The 22866-nt window shown below is 40.4% G+C and overlaps 1 protein-coding gene across 1 annotated transcript in view; it reads left to right on the top strand.

The window, feature by feature from the left end:
* LOC125902723 (cadherin-7-like) overlaps positions 1-22853 on the top strand; it is a 61081-nt gene extending 38228 nt beyond the window's left edge. The window contains exons 8-11 of the mRNA XM_049599273.1: positions 70-191; positions 14798-14915; positions 16776-17027; positions 22178-22853. Of these exons, the coding sequence (XP_049455230.1) occupies positions 70-191; positions 14798-14915; positions 16776-17027; positions 22178-22665 (980 nt within the window). The 3' untranslated portion in view covers positions 22666-22853. The remainder of the gene's footprint in view (positions 1-69; positions 192-14797; positions 14916-16775; positions 17028-22177) is intronic.
* Positions 22854-22866: the final 13 nt, after the last annotated feature.

Genomic DNA, 22866 nt, shown 5'->3' with positions numbered 1-22866 from the left:
TATTTCCTGAATGTGTGGAGTCTTTTATTTTGAAGAGGTGTACCTGACAGGTGTGTTCCTGTGTGTCAGTGGATCCGTCTCAGGTGGGGAAAGCTGTGGTTCTGGTCTCTGTGACGGACATTAACGACAATGCTCCAAGCTTCGCCGTTGAGTACGAAACCTTCGTCTGTGAGAACAGCCGACCTGGACAGGTAAATCTGAAAACCTGGTGCCATCTGCTCCACCACTGACATCAGATTAAAACTCTTTTCTGTCAGTTAATTTTTTTTTTTTTTTAAATCAGCATAAATTCAAACACAAAGATTCGGATCACAAATGTTTTTATAGAACAACATATGAAATATGAGTTTTTAAAAAACTGGATGTTTGAGCCGACTCATCACTGAAAAGAAAAACTGACTTTAACAAACAGTGAATTCATCTGTAAATAAATCAGACGGACGGACACACTTGTGGAGCAAAGTTTTTATTGATCCAAAAATACCTGCTGAAAATGAAACGATCCATTTCCTCTAAATTAGAACATCATATGTTTGATTATAATCAGACGTACAGTCGTCAGTGCTGCGTTCACTGACACTGATGTTTATGAATGTTCACTTTAACCATGTTGTCCCACTCGGACGGAAAAGGTCCTTTTCAGTCATTTTTCAGTTGTATTTTTTAATAGCTTTGGCTGTGTTCATGCACATAGCATGACATTTGGTCAGAAAACTTAATTTTGGTAATATATTGAAATTTTAAAGCTGCTCCTAAATCGGTTACATACACAAATACACAAATGGCAACCTTTTAAGACACCATGCCCCCTCAGCCGAAAAAGGTCCCCATTGAAACCCATTAAAATGACATTTTTTGATTCCCCTGCAATTTACATAAAAAACATGATTTTTCTATCTCTGACAGCCAGGTTGGGAAGAGAGACCCAAGAAGAAGAAAAAAACACCAGATTGAGCCATTTTCTACTGTAAGAGCCCCGCTGTCTTTTCAATGCAGTTCCTGTTTTCGCCACTCGATGCACTACACACCACTGTACGTGGACTCAAAATACACAATGTCAAATCCCTATGTGAAAATATAGCTAAATGTAAAACCATAAATTCCATGTTTCTTAATCACATCCTCATGACAACTTAGAAACATGAATTTGATGATATTAGTCATGCATCCCAGAGTTAAGGGATTAAAATTGAAGTTTTTACTGAAACCCATCTGAATCATGCATCTTCCTCCCCAGCAGAGCAAAAACAATAAGACAATACAGAAAAGAAAAACAATGGAAAGTGTGACAGTGCTACAGGGTATTAAAAGCCTTTCATCATAGATAAAATACATTAAAACAGAATAAACATTAAAAAAGGATAGCCCTAGTCTGAATTAAAAGCAATTCCAAAAAGGTAGTTTTTCAGCTTCAATTTAAAAAGGCTGAGATCAGTAGCGGTGCGAATGTCAGGAGGGAGCTTGTTCCACAATCTTGGAGCAGCAACAGCGAATGAACGGTCACCCCATTGTTTATATCTCGACCTTGGGACGTCTAACAGAAGCTGACCAGACGAGCGCAGGGCCCTGCCACTATCGCGGATAGTTAAAATCTCTGACAGGTAGAGAGGAGCAAGGCCATTAATGGCATTAAAAACAAACAAAAGTTTAAAATCTATCCTAAAACAAACTGGAAGCTAGTGGAGTGACGACAGCACAGGGGTGATGTGTTCACGTCTGGGCGTGTTTGTTAAAAATCGGGCCGCAGCATTCTGTACAAGTTGAAGTGAAAGGGTAGACTGGCTGAGGCCAACATAAAAGGCATTACAGTAATCCAGTCATGAGCTGATGAATGCATGAATTGCCTTCTCAAGGTCCTGCCGATTGAGAAAAGGCTTAATTTTGGCCAAGAGATGGAGTTGGAAAAAGCTTGTTCTAACAACGGAACCAATCTGTTTATCGAACTTCAAACCATTGTCAAATGTTACACCAAAATTTTTTACATGTGGTTTAAAAAAGGGGCCCAGAGTGCTCCAGGTTGTTGCACTAACATCCGACATAGGTGAAGTGCCAAACAAAATACATTCAGTTTTGCTGTCGTTCAGGTGCAGAAAGTTTCGTGCCAGCCACTGCTTTACGTTACTAATACAATCCAGTAACTTATGAAATGCAGTACTTTCATTGGGTTTCATGGGCAAATAAATCTGTAAATCATCTGCATAAAGATGGAAAGACAGATTGTGTTTTGTTATTATTGATCCCAGAGGTAGCAAATACAATGAAAAGAGGATAGGGCCAAGAATAGATCCCTGTAGCACCCCACAAGGACGAGATGCATGTGATGAGTGGAGGTCACCAATCATCACAGAGAAGCTCCTATTGGCCAGGTTATGACCTAAACCATTGAAGAGCGGTGCCGCAGATGCCGACATACTGCTTTAGGCGAGATACAAGGACTGCATGGTCGACTGTATCAAAGGCCGCTGTGAGGTCCAGCAGCAGCAGCATAGCGGGATTCCGAGCATCCAAAGACAAGGCAATATCATTGTGCACCTTTAACAGTGCTGACTCGGTGCTATGTCGGGATCTAAAACTAGACTGAAATTTGTCAAGAACAGAATTTATCTCTAAAAATGACTTTAATTGTATAAAAACAACTTTTTCTAAGACCTTAGAAAGAAAAGGCAAATGAGGGGTCTAAAATTGGACAGCACAGAGGGGTCAAGATGGGGTTTTTTAGGAGGGGCCTAACCAAAGCATGTTTGAAGGCAGCTGGGACAGACCCTGAACTAAGACAGGAATTAATAAGGACAAGGAGACTTGACCCAACAGAATGAAAAACCTCCTTTAAGAACTTGGCAGGAATGATATCTAAGGGACAGTTAGTAGGTTTCACGCCATAGTTTCCACCTTAGTGGAAAACGACAGCGAAATTGTCTCGAACTGCTCGAAAATGGCAGATGGTGCAGGAGGAGCACACACATCACCAGGAGAGATAGATATTACTAATATTCTGCCTAACAGATGCCACTTTGTCAGGAAAAAAAGAAACAAACTCTTCACATGTTGCCATGGAAGCATCAGACAGGTCAGTGGGGCATGTGTTAATGACAGAGTCTATAGTGTTAAATAACACCCTTGGATGATGAGAGCTGTTAGCTATGATAGAGGACAGATATTTAGACTTCACCTCCTCCATGTAGTTTGTCTCTCTTCCACTGCCGTTCAGCCTGTCTGCATTGTTGCCTGAGCGCACAGGTGGAATCATTCACACAGGGATCTGCCTTGGGTTTGGTGCGTTTTTGCCAAAGAGGGGCAACTGAGTCCAGAATCGTGGAGCATGTGGAGTGGAAAGCAGAGAGTGGGCTATCTGGGCAAAGGGGAGAAACCAGCCCACTGTCACCATACAGCTGAGAGAGGGAAATAGGCCTCTTGGCAGGTGGGGGAGCAGCAAAGTTGAAAATAATGGGAAGGTGATCCAAGATAGCAGTGTCCACTATTTCTCTGAGGGAGACTGGAAGCCCATGAGAAATTACAAGGTCAAGAGTGTGCCCATGCTCATGTGCTGGACCATTAAGTGATTGAGTGAGACCACAGGAATCCAAGAGGCCTTTAAACTCATTAGCCAGCTGATTGGCTGCACAACAAACATGAATATTGAAGTCCCTACAGCACAAAAGTTTATTGAACTTCATCAGACAAAAACTCATGAATAAAGTCCTTATTAAATTTGGGTGGTCATTTAAAATGAAGGTCTTATTAGTGAGAGATCTGGTGTTAATCTGGTGTGTGTGTGCGTGTGTGTGTGTGCACCTTGGTAGTAATGGGTTTTTTTTACATTTGCTCTGTACTTCAGAGACAGATAACTTATTGAAGTACTGATATAAAAGCAAACTTGACTTTATCAAAGCCCATGTGCACAAGATTATGCAATCTATGGAGTAAGCAAAAATCAAACTGACTTTATTTGGGTGAGTGGATCAGTGTGTTTATGCACCTGGAGTCGGAGCAGAAATTATAGATGCATGTAGCTCGGCTGACTCGTCATTTCATTCATCCAACATGGAGAGGAAACACTGTTACACACTGCATCATTCACATATCCCAGACTATGATAATAAAAAAAATAACAATTTTCCGTCTTGCTTTTAGTTTATAGAAAATAAATCAGAATTTGTATTGTTTCATAAAAGTAACAGTGACTCTATGTAAAGTAATTCGTATTTAAAGATCCTCAAAATGAATGAATATTTGGGATGTATAACCCCGTTAAAAGATTTAAGGGGAAAAAAGTAGAAAAAATATCAATATATGATATTTTTATGGTTGTTTTTCAACAAGGACGAAAAACGTCCCAAAGGGGAAAATTGTGATTTTTTATGAGGGGGACCTGAGGGGTTAATGTGAGCACTGACATGTGAGGGAAACTCTCCTCTCTGAAGAAGTGATGGACTCGGTGTGAGGAATCAAGTTTCTTTAAAACATGCCGCATGGAGAGAGGGGACAGAGTTCTCTGACAGTCTTCAGACTCTACAGACCTTTATACCCAAAGAAAGCTTTGAACCCAGGTTGCTCCCACCTGCTACATTTGAAAAGGAGACTGCCCCCCCGAAAGTGTTTAACAGACAGGGTGCTTATTGCCCCCCCCCCCCCCCCCCCCCCAACAAAATGTTAATGTTAACAGGACATTTCCTTTAGTCATGACCTCAAGGTGTGAAGAATTGCCCCCCACCAAAAATTCCTAAATAATTCCCACAGACATTGGATGACCTCAGTGGGGTTAAATTCAGCAGCCATGACCTTTGACCCTCAGATTAATGAACCGAGAGTTCTTCATGTTGAAAATGTTTCAGATCATCTCTGTTTCTGATCTTCGTCCAAACATTCCATCAACATTCAACTAATCCAGACTGCAGGTCACATGACCAGGACCAGCGACCTCGTTTACACACACACACACACACACACACTAATGTTGACAACATTCAGAATCTGACACAGGTCATAAAAAGATCATGTAGACATCATGTAGACATCATCAGTCAATCAATCAATTTTATTTATAAAGCCCAATATCACAAATCACAATTTGCCTCACAGGGCTTTACAGCATACGACATCCCTCTGTCCTTATGACCCTCACAGCTGATCAGGAAAAACTCCCCAAAAAACCCTTTAACGGGGAAAAAACGGTAGAAACCTCAGGAAGAGCAACTGAGGAGGGATCCCTCTTCCAGGACGGACAGACGTGCAATAGATGTCGTACAGAACAGATCAACATGATAAATTAACAGTAATCCTTCCAGGACGGACAGACGTGCAATAGATGTCGTACAGAACAGATCAACATGATAAATTAACAGTAATCCACATGACACAATGAGACAGAGAGAGAGAGAGAGAGAGAGAGAGAGAGAGAGAGAGAGAGAGAGAGATGCAGGTAATGACAGTAGCTTACAACAACATTATTGAAAGTAATAATATTATAGTTATAGTTCTGGCTACTGTGGTACAATATGTTGAAAGTATGTATTAATATCTGGCAGTATACATGTGTGACAATAGTCATATGTGTATAATAACAGTAGAAGTATGACTAATGACTAATGATGGCAGCAGCAGCAGCAGGAGGCATCTGGCAGGACCACGACAGCAGCACAACCACACACGTCACGCTGTCCAGGCACCGCTGTGATATGAGTTAATCTGAGAGACAGTGGAGCACAAAGGCTCCGGAGAAGAAGCCGAGTTAGTGACATGCAGAATGGCCGAGTTAGCAAGATGCAGTAATAGGACGAAGGTGCCCGGTGTATTATAGGGGGGTCCTCCAGCAGACTAGGCCTAAGTCAGCCTAACTAGGGGCTGGTACAGGGCAAGCCTGAGCCAGCCCTAACTATAAGCTTTATCAAAGAGGAAAGTCTTAAGTCTAGTCTTAAATGTGGAGACAGTGTCTGCCTCCCGGACCGTAACAGGAAGATGATTCCACAGGAGAGGAGCCTGATAGCTGAAGGCTCTGGCTCCTGATCTACTTTTGGAGACTTTAGGGACCACGAGTAACCCTGCATTCTCAGAGCGCAGTGTTCTGGTGGGATAATATGGCACTATGAGCTCTCTAAGATATGACGGAGCTTGACCATTTAGAGCTTTATAAGTTAACAGTAGGATTTTAAATTCAATTCTGGATTTTACAGGGAGCCAGTGCAGAGAAGCTAAAACAGGAGAAATATGATCTCGTTTCTTAGTTCCTGTTAGTACACGTGCTGCTGCATTCTGAATTAGCTGGAGAGTTTTTAAGGACTTACGAGAGCTACCTGATAATGGAGAGTTACAGTAATCCAGCCTTGAGGTAACAAAAGCGTGGACCAATTTTTCTGCATCTTTTCGGGTCAGGATAGGCCTAATTTTCACAATATTACTCAGATGAAAAAATGCAGTCCGTGAGGTTTGATTTAAATGAGAATTAAAAGACAAATCTTGATCAAATATTACTCCGAGGGCTCTTACGGTAGTGCTAGAGGCCAGAGCAATGCCATCTAGAGAAACTATGTCATCAGATAAAGAGTCTCTGAGTTGTTTGGGGCCAAGAACAATAACTTCAGTTTTGTCTGAATTTAACATCAGGAAATTGGTGCTCATCCAGGTTTTTATGTCTTTAAGGCAGTTATGGAGTTTACTTAATTGATTACTTTCTTCTGGCTTCATCGATAAATACAACTGTGGATCATCCGCATAACAATGGAAATTTATAGAGTGATTTCTAATGATGTTACCTAAAGGAAGCATATATAGAGTAACTAGGATTGGTCCGAGCACAGAACCTTGCGGAACTCCAAAACAAACTTTGGTACGTAAGGATGATTCATTATGAACGTCAACAAACCGAAAACGATCAGATAAATAAGATTCAAACCAGCTCAGTGCAGAACCTTTTAGGCCAATTAAGTGATCCAGTCTCTGCAGTAGAATTTGATGGTCAATAGTTTCAAACGCTGCACTAAGATCTAATAAAACAAGTACAGAGACGAGTCCTTTGTCTGAAGCAATCAGAAGGTCATTTGTAATTTTAACTAGTGCTGTCTCAGTGCTATGATGCACTCTAAATCCTGACTGAAATTCCTCAAATAAATTATTATCCTGGAGAAAATCACACAGCTGGTCTGCGACTACTTTCTCAAGGATCTTTGACATAAAGGGAAGATTAGATATTGGTCTATAGTTGGCTAACACCTCTGGATCCAGGGTGGGCTTTTTTAGGAGAGGCTTAATTACAACTACCTTAAAAGACTGTGGTACATAGCCTGTTAATAAGGATATATTGATCATATCTAATATATGAGTGTTAACTAAAGGAAAGACCTCCTTAAGTAGCCTAGTTGGGATAGGGTCTAAGAGACACGTTGATGATTTATGAAGAAATCACTGCGGTCAATTCTTGAAGAGAAATTGGGGAGAAGCAATCTAAATATATATTATGTTTTACAGCTGTGTTTGAGGTTAGATAGGTACTATCTGAGGACATGAGGTCATGAATTTTGCCTCTAATAGTTAAAATTTTGTCATTAAAAAAGCTCATAAAATCATTACTGCTAAGGGCTAAAGGAATACAAGGCTCAATAGAGCTTTGACTCTCAGTCAGCCTGGCTACAGTGCTGAAAAGAAACCTGGGGTTGTTCTTATTGTCTTCTATTAATGCTGAGTAATAGTTTGCTCTGGCATTGCGGAGGCCCCTCTTATAAGTTTTGAGACTGCCTGCCCAGATTAAACGAGATTCTTCCAGTTTGGTTAATCGCCAATTCCTTTCAAATTTTCGCGATATTTGTTTTAACTTACGGGTTTGAGAGTTATACCAAGGAGCGAACTTTCTTTGCTTTGCTAACTTCATTTTAAGAAGAGCTACAGAGTCAAGTGTTGTTCACAATGAGCCTACGGCGCTATCGACAAGATGATCAGTTCGGGAGAGGTTATAGTCGGTACGGGAAACCTCTGTTACTGAAGGACATGGTATTGAATTTAACGACGGAGGAATCATTTCCTTAAATTTTGCGACAGCACTACCTGATAAACATCTAGTATAGTAACTGTTGCTGAGTGGTGTGTAATCGAGTAAAAAGAAATCAAAAGTAATCAAATAATGATCCGATAGCGAGGCATTCTGTGTAAAGACTTGTAGAATATCAATTTCAATTCCATACGTCAGAACTAGATCGAGGGTATGGTTAAAACAGTGAGTGGGTTCATGTACACCCTGACTGAAGCCAATGGAGTCTAATAATGAGATAAACGCGGTAGCCAGGGAGTCATTATCAACGTCGACATGAATGTTAAAATCGCCTACAATAATAACTTTATCTGATTTAAGAACTAAACTGGATAAAAACTCTGAGAATTCAGATACAAATTCAGAATACGGGCCAGGAGCACGGTACACTATAACAAATAAAAGTGGCTGCAAGGTTTTCCAGGTCGGATGTAAAAGACTAAGAACGAGGCTTTCAAATGAATTATAATCTAGTTTAGGTTTAGGGCTGATTAACAGACTGGAGTTAAAAATGGCTGCAACTCCCCCTCCTCGGCCGCTGCCTCGAGGAATGTGGGTATTATTATGACTGGGAGGAGTGGGCTCATTTAGACTGACATATTCATCTGGACACAGCCAGGTTTCAGTAAGTCTGAGTAAATCAATATGATTATCTGATATTAATTCATTTACTAACACTGCTTTAGACGATAGAGACCTGATATTTAACAGTCCGCATTTAATTCTCCTGTTTTGTCTTTCTGTCACAGAAGAGGTTTTAATTTTTATGAGGTTGTTATGCACAACTCCTCTTTGTTTAATTTTGGATTTAAATAATTTAGGTAGTCGGGGGACAGACACCGTTTGTATAAAACTATTAAAACTATGGCTGGGTAACTGAACTAGAAGCTCAGAGAGGCGTATAGGACTGCGACTCTGAGTCCTGATCTCAACTCTGGGTTGTCAGGGATTTAAATTACTAATAAAGTTTGCCAGGTTCCTAGAAATGAGAGCAGCTCCATCCAAAGTGGGTAAACATTACGTGAACATCATGTAGACATCATGTAGACATCATGTAAACATCATGTAGACATCATGTAAACATGTGAACGTCATGTAGACATCATGTAGACATTATGTGAACATCATGTAGACATAATGCAGACATTACGTGAACATCATGTAGACATCATGTAAACATTACGTGAACATCATGTAGACATCATGTAAACATCATGTAGACATCATGAAGACATCATGTAGACATCATGTAAACATTATGTGAACATCATGTAAACATTACGTGAACATCATGTAGACATCATGTAAACGTTACATGAACATCATGTAGACATCATGTAGACATTACGTGACCATCATGTAGACATCATATAGACATTACGTGAACATCATGTAGACATCATGTAAACATTACGTGAACATCATGTTAACATCATGTAGACATCATGTAAACATTATGTGAACATCATGTAGACATCATGTAGACATCATGTAAACATTACGTGAACATCATGTAGACATCATGTAAACATTATGTGAACATCATGTAGACATCATGTAGACATCATGTAAACATTACGTGAACATCATGTAGACATCATGTAGACATCATGTTCAAATAAGCACAAGAAGTGTGTGCTCTAGAGAAAGGATCAGCACTCAGTGAATAACCTCCTAAGCCCTATGATAAGCTATTATGGCAAGGCTTAACTATACAGACCAGTGAGCAGTGATAACTAACATGTCTTTGGGGTCATCAGGTGGGAACCTCCTTTCATCAGTGTTTCGTCTAGTTGGTCCCACGACACCTCCAGGAGGCTAGACAGTGATCTCTGGCGTTCCAGAGACACTCCCCTAATGCCAGGTCTCACTGCTCCCCGCACCAACCCAACAACCTCCTTTACCTTACTTACACGTGGCTTTCTCAGCCCAAACAGCACTGCCACCTTCAACCAAACCCAGGCTTCGTACATGCGAGCTCCAGGTAGAAACAGTGCTGATACTACCTTTCCTAACATATTCACCATACTCTATTTCACACGCTACATAGCATAACTACAATATAAGCTAATCAATCAATTTTATTTATAAAGCCCAATATCACAAATCACAATTTGCCTCACAGGGTTTTACAGCATACGACATTCCTCTGTCCTTATGACCCTCACAGCTGATCAGGACAAACTGGTAGAAACCTCAGGAAGAGCAACTGAGGAGGGATCCCTCTTCCAGGACGGACAAACGTGCAATAGATGTCATACAGAACAGATCAACATGATAAATTTCTTTTTTTTCTTTCTTTCTTTCTTTTTTATTTATTCAGCATCATGGAAACAATATTGCAAGATCTGTCACAATTTTATTACATTCTTTCATTCCATGATCGAAAAGAGGCAGGAAGAAGAAAGTCTTATATTACAAATAAAACAATAAAATAAATAGATGGTCTGTCCGTCAGTCATTTCACAGTCAGTATTTGTAGAAAGCACAAAAGAGTCAAAGAAGAACCATACACAACAACTCACCGTCTACAAAAAACAAACAAAGCAAAAAAACAACAACAAAAAAATGAAACATTTTTTGGACAACAAACAAACAAACAAAAAAAACGGCAAAAAACAAAACAGCAACAACAAAACAAAACAAAAAAACAAACATCAGCAGATCTTTTATCTGGCAATTTCATATTCTCGATTTTTTTTTCTTTATACATTTTCTTAAATTGATGGATATTAGTACAAGTTTTTGAAATCATTTTTTAAAGAATTCCATATTTTGAAACCACATACTGAAATACACATTTGTTTCACAGTAGTTCGTGCATAGGGATGTTTAAAATCAAATTTTCTTCTGTGATTATAATTCTCTGAAGTAAAAACAAAAATTGCTTGTATATTTTCTGGCAATGTTCTGCTTTTTGCCTTGAACATAACTAATAAGGTCTGTATCTCAACAATATCAATAAGTTTCATTAATCCTGACTTGATAAATAGTGCATTGGTGTGTTCTCTTGCCTCCACTTTATGTATTACTCGTACTGCTCTTTTCTGTAAAATGATCAATGGCTTGATATTAGTTGTGTATGTGTTACCCCACACTTCAACACAGTAACTCAAATAAGGCAAAATAAGTGAACAATACAAAATTCTCAATGTCTTATAGTGTCTAGGGGCTGGTACAGGACAAGCCTGAGCCAGCCCTAACTATAAGCTTTATCAAAGAGGAAAGTCTTAAGTCTAGTCTTAAATGTGGAGACGGTGTCTGCCTCCCGGACCGTAACAGGAAGATGATTCCACAGGAGAGGAGCCTGATAGCTGAAGGCTCTGGCTCCTGATCTACTTTTGGAGACTTTAGGGACCACGAGTAACCCTGCGTTCTCAGAGCGCAGTGTTCTGGTGGGATAATAAGGCACTATGAGCTCTCTAAGATATGACGGAGCTTGACCATTTAGAGCTTTATAAGTTAACAGTAGGATTTTAAATTCAATTCTGGATTTTACAGGGAGCCAATGCAGAGAAGCTAAAACAGAAGAAATATGATCTCCTTTCACAGTTAGTTAAAGGAGATAAATAAACACACTCACCTTGCAGCATGGTCTCAAACAAAAGGGATTCAAATAGGCCACTCCCACACTTAAATAACCTTCCTCTTCCTGGATTTCCTCCTGAGAGGAAGTGGATCTCTCCACCTGATCTCAAAGAGTTATGTACCCTGCTTAGTAGTTCCCCCTGCTGGCCCCCAACTGACATTATTCCTCCTTATCTAAATCCACTGACTACATCTAACTGCTTCATCTGACATTTCCTTCACTGTCTTCCTCAAACTCTGTCCCCGCACTCAAAGTTCCCCCAGGAGCGAGACAGCTGATCTTGCTATGAATCCCCTACACCCCACTTCCACTGGACAAATCCTAGTCTTCCATCCTCGCTGCTCAGCTTCTGCTCCTAAGTCTGCATATCTAAGCTTTTTTCTTTCATAGGCTTCTTCCACTGAGTCTTCCCAAGGAACTGTCAGCTCAATGAAATAAACTATCCATTGACTCACTGACCACAACACTATGTCAGGCCTCTGTTTGGTACAAACTATTTCCTGGGGAACAACAAGCTTTCCCCCTAAATCTACTTGCATTTCCCAATCACAAGCACCTTCTAGGCGGCCACACCCTTGCCTCCAAGTTTTTCCTGATCAGCTGTGAGGGTCATAAGGACAGAGGGATGTCGTATGCTGTAAAGCCCTGTGAGGCAAATTGTGATTTGTGATATTGGGCTTTATAAATGAAATTGATTGACTAACTTATCACTTCTGTATTTCTCCCCCTCCCCCTGTAAACATGACGTGAACATCATGTTGACATCTACATGATGATGATGATGATGGTTGTTATGATGGTGGTGATGATGATGATGATGATGGTGGTGATGACAATGACGATGATGATGATGATGATGATGATGATGATGATGATGATCATGGTGATGGTGGTGATGGTTGTTATGATGATGATGGTGATGATGATGATGATGATGGTTGTTACAATGATGATGATGATGATAATGATGATAATGATGGTTGTTATGATGACGATGATGATGATGGTGATGACAAAGATGATGATGATGATGGTTTTGATGATGGTGATGATGATGATTGTGGTGGTGGTGATGATGATGATGATGATGGTTGTTATGATGATGATGATGATGATGATGATGATAATGATGGTTGTTATGATGATGATGATGATGATGATAATGATGGTTGTTATGATCGTCATGATGATGATGATGATGGTTTTGATGATGGTGATGATGATGGTGGTGGTGGTGATGATGATGATGATGGTTGTTATGATGATGATGATGATGATGATGATAATGATGATGGTTGTTATGACGATGGTGATGATGATGATGGTGATGGTTGTTATGATGATGGTGATGATGGTGATGATGATGATGTGATAATGATGATGATGATTGTTATGATGATGATGATGATGATGATGGTGATGATGATGATGATGATGGTTATGATGATGGTGATGATGATGATGATGATGTTGGTGGTGATGATGATGTTATGATGATGGTGATGATGATGATGATGATGATGATGTTGTTATGATGATGGTGATGATGATTATGGTGATGGTTGTTATAATGATGATGATGATGGTGATGTTGTTATGATGATGATGATGATGATGATAATGACGGTGATGGTTGGTGATGGAGGCAAATTGTGATTTGTGATATTGGGCTTTATAAATGAAATTGATTGACTAACTTATCACTTCTGTATTTCTCCCCCTCCCCCTGTAAACATGACGTGAACATCATGTTGACATCTACATGATGATGATGATGATGATGATGGTTGTTATGATGGTGGTGATGATGATGATGATGATGGTGGTGATGACAATGACGATGATGATGATGATGATGATGATGATGATGATCATGGTGATGGTGGTGATGGTTGTTATGATGATGATGATGGTGATGATGATGATGATGATGGTTGTTACAATGATGATGATGATGATAATGATGATAATGATGGTTGTTATGATGACGATGATGATGATGGTGATGATGATGGTGATGACAAAGATGATGATGATGATGGTTTTGATGATGGTGATGATGATGATTGTGGTGGTGGTGATGATGATGATGATGATGGTTGTTATTATGATGATGATGATGATGATGATGATAATGATGGTTGTTATGATGATGATGATGATGATGATAATGATGGTTGTTATGATCGTCATGATGATGATGATGATGATGGTTTTGATGATGGTGATGATGATGGTGGTGGTGATGATGATGATGATGGTTGTTATGATGATGATGATGATGATGATGATGATGATAATGATGATGGTTGTTATGACGATGGTGATGATGATGATGGTGATGGTTGTTATGATGATGGTGATGATGGTGATGATGATGATGTGATAATGATGATGATGATGATGATGATTGTTATGATGATGATGATGATGATGATGATGATGATGATGGTTATGATGATGGTGATGATGATGATGATGATGTTGGTGGTGATGATGATGTTATGATGATGGTGATGATGATGATGATGATGATGTTGTTATGATGATGGTGATGATGATTATGGTGATGGTTGTTATAATGATGATGATGATGGTGATGTTGTTATGATGATGATGATGATAATGACGGTGATGGTTGTTATGATGATGATGGCGATGATGATGATGGTGATGTTGTTATGATGATGGTGATGATGGTGATGGTTGTTATGATGATGGTGATGATGATGATGATGATGGTGATGGTTGTTATAATGATGATGATGATGGTGATGGTTGTTATGACGATGATGATGATGATGATGATGATGACGGTGATGGTTGTTATGATGATGATGGCGATGATGATGATGATGGTGATGTTGTTATGATGATGGTGATGATGGTGATGGTTGTTATGATGATGGTGATGATGATGATGGTGATGGTTGTTATGATGATGGTGATGATGATGATGATTGTAATGATGATGATGATGGTGATGGTGATGGTTGTTATGATGATGGTGATGATGGTGATGGTTGTTATGATGATGGTGATGATGGTGATGGTTGTTATGATGATGATGATGGTGATGGTGATGAGTTCTTTTTTAAATCTCTGCTCATAAACTGAAGCTGAAATCTGATTGGTTTAAAGTCTCTGTCATCAGCTGACCTTCTATATGTGTTTGACCTTTGACCTCTCAGGTCATCGAGACTCTGAGCGCTGTGGACTGTGATGAACCAGAGAACGGACATCACTTCCTGTTTTCTCTTGCCATAGAGGCCACCAGGAATCTCAACTTCACCCTGAGAGACAATAGAGGTCTGGTCCTCCATTAAAACAGTTCCACCTTAAAATCAGGTCCACCATAAAGCAGGTCCACCTTAAGAACAGGTCCACCTTAAAATCAGGTCCACCATAAAAGAGGTCCACCTTAGAAGCCATTGCACCTTAAAACCAGATCCACCTTAAAACAGTACCAAAGTAAAATCAGGTCCATCTTTAAACAGTGCCAAAGTAAAATCAGGTCCACCTTAAAACAGTGCCAAAGTAAAATCAGGTCTATCTTTAAACAGTGCCAAAGTAAAATCAGATCAACCTTAAAACAGTGCCAAAGTAAGATCAGGTCCACCTTAAAACAGTACCAAAGTAAAATCAGGTCCACCTTAAAACAGTACCAAAGTAAAATCAGATCAACCTTAAAACAGTACCAAAGTAAGATCAGGTCCATCTTTAAACAGTGCCAAAGTAAAATCAGGTCCACCTTAAAACAGTGCCAAAGTAATATCAGATCCACCTTAAAACAGTATCAAAGTAAGATCAGGTCCATCTTTAAACAGTGCCAAAGTAAAATCAGATCAACCTTAAAACAGTACCAAAGTAAGATCAGGTCCATCTTTAAACAGTGCCAAAGTAAAATCAGGTCCACCTTAAAACAGTGCCAAAGTAAAATCAGGTCCACCTTAAAACAGTGCCAAAGTAATATCAGGTCCATATTTAAACAGTGCCAATGTAAAATCAGGTCCACCTTAAAACAGTGCCAAAGTAATATCAGGTTCACCTTAAAACAGTGCCAGAGTAAGATCAGGTCCACCTTAAAATGAAATCCTTTGCTGCATGTCACCCCCCCCCCCCCCCCCCCCCACCTTCACGCTTGTCTGTCCTGTCAAATAAAGGCTAAAAATGCCCAAAAAATATCTATTAAAAAAAAAAAAAAAAAAACAGTGCCAAAGTAAGATCAGGTCCACCTTAAAATGAAATCCACCTTAAAACAGGTCCAATGTTGAAACAGGTCCACCTTAAAACAGTTCCAAGGTAAAATCAGGTCCAACGCAAGAACAGGTCCAACTTAAAACCAGATCCACCTTAAAACAGTTCCAATGTAAAATCAGGTCCACCTTAAATACAGTTCCACCTTAAACCAGATCCACCTTAAAACAGTTCCACCTTGTCTCATCCTGTCTGTCCCGTCTGATCCTCTCTCAACCTGTGTCATCTTGTCTCATCCTGTACATCCTATCTCAACTTCTCCATCCTGCCTCAACCTGTGTCATCTTGTCTTGTCCTGTCTGTCCTGTCTCATCCTGTCTCAACCTGTTTGTCCTGTCTCATCCTGTCTGTCCATCCTCTCTCATCCTGTCTCATCCTGTCTGTCTCATCCTGTCTGTCCTGTCTCATCCTGTCTCATCCTGTCTCAACCTGTCCGTCCTGTTCATCCTGTCTCATCCTGTCTGTCCTTTCTCATCCTGTCTCATCCTGTCTCATCCTGTTTGTCCTTTCTCATCCTGTCTCATCCTGTCTCATCCTGTCTCAACCTGTCCATCCTGTTCATCCTGTCTCATCCTGTCTGTCCTGTCTCAACCTTTGTCATCATGTCTCAACCTTTGTCATCATGTCTCAACCTGTCCGCCCTGTTCATCCTGTCTCATCCTGTCTGTCCTGTCTCATCCTGTCTGCCCTTTCCATCCTGTCTCATCTTGTCTCTCCTGTCTCAACCTCTCTGTCCTGTCTCTCCTGTCTCATCTTGTCTTGTCCTGTCTCTCCTGTCTCATCTTGTCTTGTCCTGTCTGTCCTGTCTCATCTTGTCTCAACCTGTCTTCCCTGTCTCATCCTGTCTGTCCTGTCTCATCCTGTCTCATCCTGTCCGTACTGTCTCATCCTGTCTCATCCTTCTGTCTTCAGACAACACAGCGTCTGTCCTGACTCAGCTTGGTGTCCTGCAGCGGGATCAGTTGGTCCACTTGCTGCCAGTGGTGATCTCAGATGGCGGGAATCCACCTCTCAGCAGCACCAGCACGTTGTCCATCACAGTCTGTCACTGTGACGCCAACGGAAACCGCCGCTCCTGCAGCCAGGGGGCCTCACCGCTGCTGGTGGTCGGTCTCAGCACTGCCGCCATCGCCGCAGTCCTCACCTGTGTCCTCACACTGCTGGGTAAGCCCTAGAGGTGATGTCATCAGGTCAGAGACCACACCCCCTTTAACCTTGATCTGATTATACACTCTTTGAACACCTGCTGCATGATTGGTTCCTGAGTCTTTCAGGGGTGGTGCCAGGTGATGCTTGGACCGGGGGGGGGGGGTTAACACGGAGAAACAACACTGAGATGGGCAGGTAAAGGTGGTGCGATTCTCAGAAGGCAGAAGGTACCATTTTTCCCTGAAGAAGTTAAATCGAACAAAAATGGTAGATTTATTTTTGTTAGAGGCGTTCTCGACCAAGCTGAAATCATTTCACTAAACTGCTATTGCCCCAACCATGATGACCCTAAATTTATTAATGATCTCACATTGATGGTCACACAATTCACACACAAAAAAAGATCCTCAACTACTAATTAGTCCTTATCCAATATGTCTGTTGCACTGCTCCATAACACTCAGGAATTGGGCTTTCATGAGATTTGGAGAACTACTCATCCTGATGACAGGGACTTTCCATTTTACTCCCCTGTGCACAGTACATACACTAGGATTGATTTTTTTCTTCATTTCATCACTTTATGTTTCCAAGACATCAAAATGTGCATACTTGGCAAGAACATTATCAAATCATTCTGCATTAATATTCTCAGTCGACTCTGACTGAATTTATAAAAGCCCAATTAGATATTTTTGCTGCTGTGCATCAGGACTCAACAATATGTCTGTTAATAGTGTGGGATACATTAAAAGCCTATATTAGAGGGATTGTTATAGCGTTTTCATCCTCTCTCTAAACTAAATCCAAAGATGAATTACAACATATTGAACAAGAAATTAAAAAGTTGGAGAAAATGCATTATCTCTCCAAAGACCCTGCTATACTTTACTAGCTTGATAATTTAAAATTGAAATGTAACAATAAAAATACGCGTTCTATCGAACTGACCATTTTGAAAATGAAGCAAAAGTTTGTAGAACAAGGCGAATGAGCAGGAAAATTATTAGCACGGCAAATAAAGAAAGAAGTGGAAGATCAGGCCATTTTGCAGATTGAAGTAACTGATGGTTGCACAACAAGGGATCCAGTTCAAATCAATGAGATATTTAAAGGATTTTAAAGTGAACTATATAAATCCAATTGCCATTATAGTGGGGAAGATTTAAATTCTTTCTTGAAAGATATCCCCTAACCGTCTTTAACAATGGAAAATAGGCTATATTTAGATAAAGATTTAACTTCAGAGGAGATTTTGAAGGCTATGCACTCTCTCCAAACTGGTAAAACACTTGGATTGGATGGGATCCCAGTTGAATTTTGTATACAGTTCTCGCAGCAGTTAATGCCATTTTTTATTTCTATGATTTCAACCTGTCTTGAGAAAAAGCTACTTCCTCAGTCCCTCTATATAGCAGCTGTTACTTTGCTTAAAAAGAAAGACAATGATCCTCAGTTGTGTGCCTCTTATAGACCAATCTCACTTTTTAAATGTTGATTATAAGATCACTGCAAAAATTTTAACTTTATGTCTTGAATCAGTGGCCTCTAGTCTCATTCATTCAGACCAAACAGGTTTTGTCCAGGGTCATTTAATGTCCGACAACATACGTAGGTATTTTTGATATTCTTTTTCACACTACAGATTGGATCACCTCTATGGTAGCTATTTCTATCAATGCTGAAAAAGTGTTCGATAGATTAAAATGGGAATATTTATTAGTTATTTTATCAAGATTTAATTTTGGCCCTATGTTCATTTCCTGGATTTGTATTATTTATAGCTTCCCTATGGCCATCATCCAGACGAACGCTCAATACTCCTCTCCCTTCAAGCTATCCCGTGGAACAACACAAGGATTTCCATTGTCACTGTTATTATTTGCTTTGGCTATTGAGCCTTTGGCTGCAATGATAAGATCACATGACCAAATGCAGGATATTAAAATTGGAAGTGAGAATCATGTCATTTCCCTTTACGCTGACGATATTTTACTTTACTTACAAGATCCCTTACAGTCAATTCCAACACTTTTTACACGACTAGATCAGTTTGGAGGCCTGTCTGGTTACAGAATCAATCAAGTCTAAAACCGAAATCATGCCAAATTTGATTTTGATTCTTTAAAAGGCAAATTTAACCTGAAATTGTCCCCAGACTATATGAAATATTTGGGCAGATACATTCCCAGTAATATAGAGGATGCCTATCAATTTAATCATCTTCCACTTAGTGATAACATTACAAAAGACTTGAAAAGAATGAACTTACTTCCTATCTCCCTTATTGGTCAAACTAACATCATTAAGATACCTATAACCTCCCATTTACCAAATCTTGAACTTTATTTTCTTCCAGCCCAACTTACTCAGATTAAGCAATGGTTCTTTAACCCAGTAAGTGCATGGACAAGAGTGGCGTCTCATGATATCCATCCTTATGAACTGAAATACTTGCCTTACATAGGTTTAAAAGAGGTTAAAAAAATACCCAATAATCACAAACAGTTTACAAATATGGAAGAGCGCCCATAAACTCACTGCTTATAGTGAACGTCTCTCCTCCCATACCCCCATCTGGAGAAACCCCAACTTTGTACCCTGCAAGGATGATACATTCAGGATATGGCATGATAAGGAAATGAAAGAAATTACAAATCTTTTTGATAATGATACATTTGTTTATTTTAATCACCTACAATTAAAACATAATCTACCCACTAATCATTTATTTAGATTTTTCCAAATTCGCCATATGATGGAGACATGCCTAGGCACACTTAAAGAACCAAAACTTTCAAAAATAGAATGTATCATTAACAATGATTAGAAAACCCCTTAATGTATATCTAAAATAAATAAATCTCTGGTACAAAGTTTGTTCATAAACACAGAGGTTACTAGAGGTAAATGGGAAAAAGATTTGGAGACAGATATAACTAAACAGTCTCATATATATATATATATATATATATATATATACATACATACATATGTTACTCTGAGGTTTCTTACGGTAGTGCTAGGGGCCAGAGCAATGCCATCTAGAGAAACTATGTCATCAGATAAAGAGTCTCTGAGTTGTTTGGGGCCAAGAACAATAACTTCGGTTTTGTCTGAATTTAACATCAGGAAATTGGTGCTCATCCAGGTTTTTATGTCTTTAAGGCAATTATGGAGTTTATTTAATTGATTACTTTCTTCTGGCTTCATAGATAAATACAACTGAGTATCATCCGCATAACAATGGAAATTTATAGAGTGATTTCTAATGATGTTACCTAAAGGAAGCATATATAGAGTAAATAGGATTGGTCCGAGCACAGAACCTTTCAGAAACTTTGGTACGTAAGGATGATTCATTATGAACGTCAACAAACTGAAAACGACCAGATAAATAAGATTCAAACCAGCTCAGTGCAGAACCTTTTAAGCCAATTAAGTGATCCAGTCTCTGCAGCAGAATTTGATGGTCAATTGTGTCAAACGCTGCACTAAGATCTAATAAAACAAGTACAGAGATGAGTCCTTTGTCTGAAGCAATCAGAAGGTCATTTGTAATTTTAACTAGAGCTGTCTCAGTGCTATGATGCACTCTAAATCCTGACTGAAATTCCTCAAATAGATTATTATCATGGAGAAAATCACACAGCTGGTCTGCGACTACTTTCTCAAGGATCTTTGACATAAAGGGAAGATTAGATATCGGTCTATAGTTGGCTAACACCTCTGGATCCAGGGTGGGCAAGTTTAATTACAGCTCGGTACGGGAAACCTCTGTTACTGAGGGACTTGGTATTGAATTTAATGACGGAGGAATCATTTCCTTAAATTTTGCGTCAGCACTATGTGATAAACATCTAGTATAGTAACTGTTGCTGAGTGGCGTGTAATCGAGTAAAAAGAAATCAAAAGTAATCAGATAATGATCCGATAGCGAGGGATTCTGTGGAAAGACTGTTAGGTTATCAATTTCAATTCCATACGTCAGAACTAGATCGAGGGTATGGTTAAAACAGTGAGTGGGTTCATGTACACCCTGACTGAAGCCAATGGAGTCTAATAATGAGATAAACGCGGTAGCCAGGGAGTCATTATCAACGTCGACATGAATGTTAAAATTGCCTACAATAATAACTTTATCTGATTTAAGAACTAAACTGGATAAAAACTCTGAGAATTCAGAAACAAATTCAGAATACGGGCCAGGAGCACGGTACACTATAACAAATAAAAGTGGCTGCGAGGTTTTCCAGGTCGGATGTAAAAGACTAAGAACGAGGCTTTCAAATGAATTATAATCTAGTTTAGGTTTAGGGCTGATTAGCCCAAGTGAGGTAGATCAGAGATGACGTCTGTCTCCCGTCTGTCCACCCGTCTGTCTCCCATCTGTCCTCCTGTCTGTTTTTCTGCCTGTCCACCCATCTGTCCTCCTGTCTGTCTCCCATCTGTCTCCTGTCTGTCCTCCTGTCTGTCTCCCATCTGTCTCCCGTCTGTCTCCCATCTGTCTCCCGTCTGTCCTCCTGTCTGTCTCCCATCTGTCTCCCGTCTGTCCTCCTGTCTGTCTCCCATCTGTCTCCCATCTGTCTCCCATCTGTCCTCCTGTCTATCTCCCATCTGTCTCCCGTCTGTCCTCCTGTCTGTCTCCCATCTGTCTCCCATCTGTTTTTCTGCCTGTCCTCCCATCTGTCTCCCGTCTGTCCTCCTGTCTGTCTCCCATCTGTCTCCCATCTGTCCACCTGTCTGTCCTCCTGTCTGTTTTTCTGCCTGTCCTCCCGTCTGTCTCCTGTCTGTCCTCCTGTCTGTCTCCCATCTGTCTCCCATCTGTCCACCTGTCTGTCCTCCTGTCTGTCTCCTATCTGTCCCCCCGTCTGTCCTCCTGTCTGTTTTTCTGCCTGTCCCCCCGTCTTTCATTCATTTTCTTCTGCCAGTGTTTTTGTGTTGAATTAACTTTATATCTGTTTTTTAATCATTTATTTTTTTTGTTTCAGAATGTTGTTTTTCTGTAAACGTGCCTGAATAATCCCATCAGGGGGACAGAGATGACACTAAACAGTTCATTCATTCATTCTCTGTAAACAGTCCTAATAGCCCCGCCCACAGCAATGATAGCTCCACCCACTCCCGGCCTGGGTGACTGACTGTAGGACTTCCTGTGTCCACAGGTGTTGTCATGGTGATGGTGGCTGTCAGGAACAGGATTGGGGAGCCTCTGATGGCGGATGTTGAGCGAGACATTCGTGAGAACATTGTTTGTTATGACGATGAAGGTGGAGGTGAGGAAGACACCGAGGCTTTTGACATGTTCACTCTGAGACACCTGAACACCAAACCAACCCCCCGAGACCACAACATCCACCAGGCCCACCCTATGGACAGGAACAGGCTGTTCCAGGGGTTCATTAGAGACCGACTGCAGGAAGCAGACCTGGACGTGACAGCGCCACCCTACGATTCTCTACAGACCTACGCCTTCGAGGGCAGCGGGTCCACCGCCGACTCACTCAGCTCGTTAAACACGTTAAGTTCACTGAACTCGTTAAACTTGTTTGAGTCTGAGCAGAACTACGACTTCCTGAGGGAGTGGGGGCCCAGGTTCAGGAAGCTCGCAGACCTGTACGGACACCACGAGGGGGCGGGGTTTGCCTCATAGCCTCACACTGCACTTCCTGTTTGTCTTTTTGTGCTGTCTGAACTGGGTCCGGATCTGGATCTGGATCTGGATCTGGATCGCAGTCCAGTCTCAGACCAGCAGCTCTGCTCGGGGAGAGATACCCAACATGCATTTCTTTGGACTCTGAGGATCCTCCCTGAAGTCAGCCATTTTGTAGTTCTATCAGAGACCGCCATGTTG

The sequence above is a fragment of the Epinephelus fuscoguttatus genome, linkage group LG15 (assembly GCF_011397635.1).
Source record: "Epinephelus fuscoguttatus linkage group LG15, E.fuscoguttatus.final_Chr_v1".
Taxonomy (NCBI): domain Eukaryota; kingdom Metazoa; phylum Chordata; class Actinopteri; order Perciformes; family Serranidae; genus Epinephelus; species Epinephelus fuscoguttatus.
This window is presented reverse-complemented; position numbering and strand designations above follow the sequence as displayed.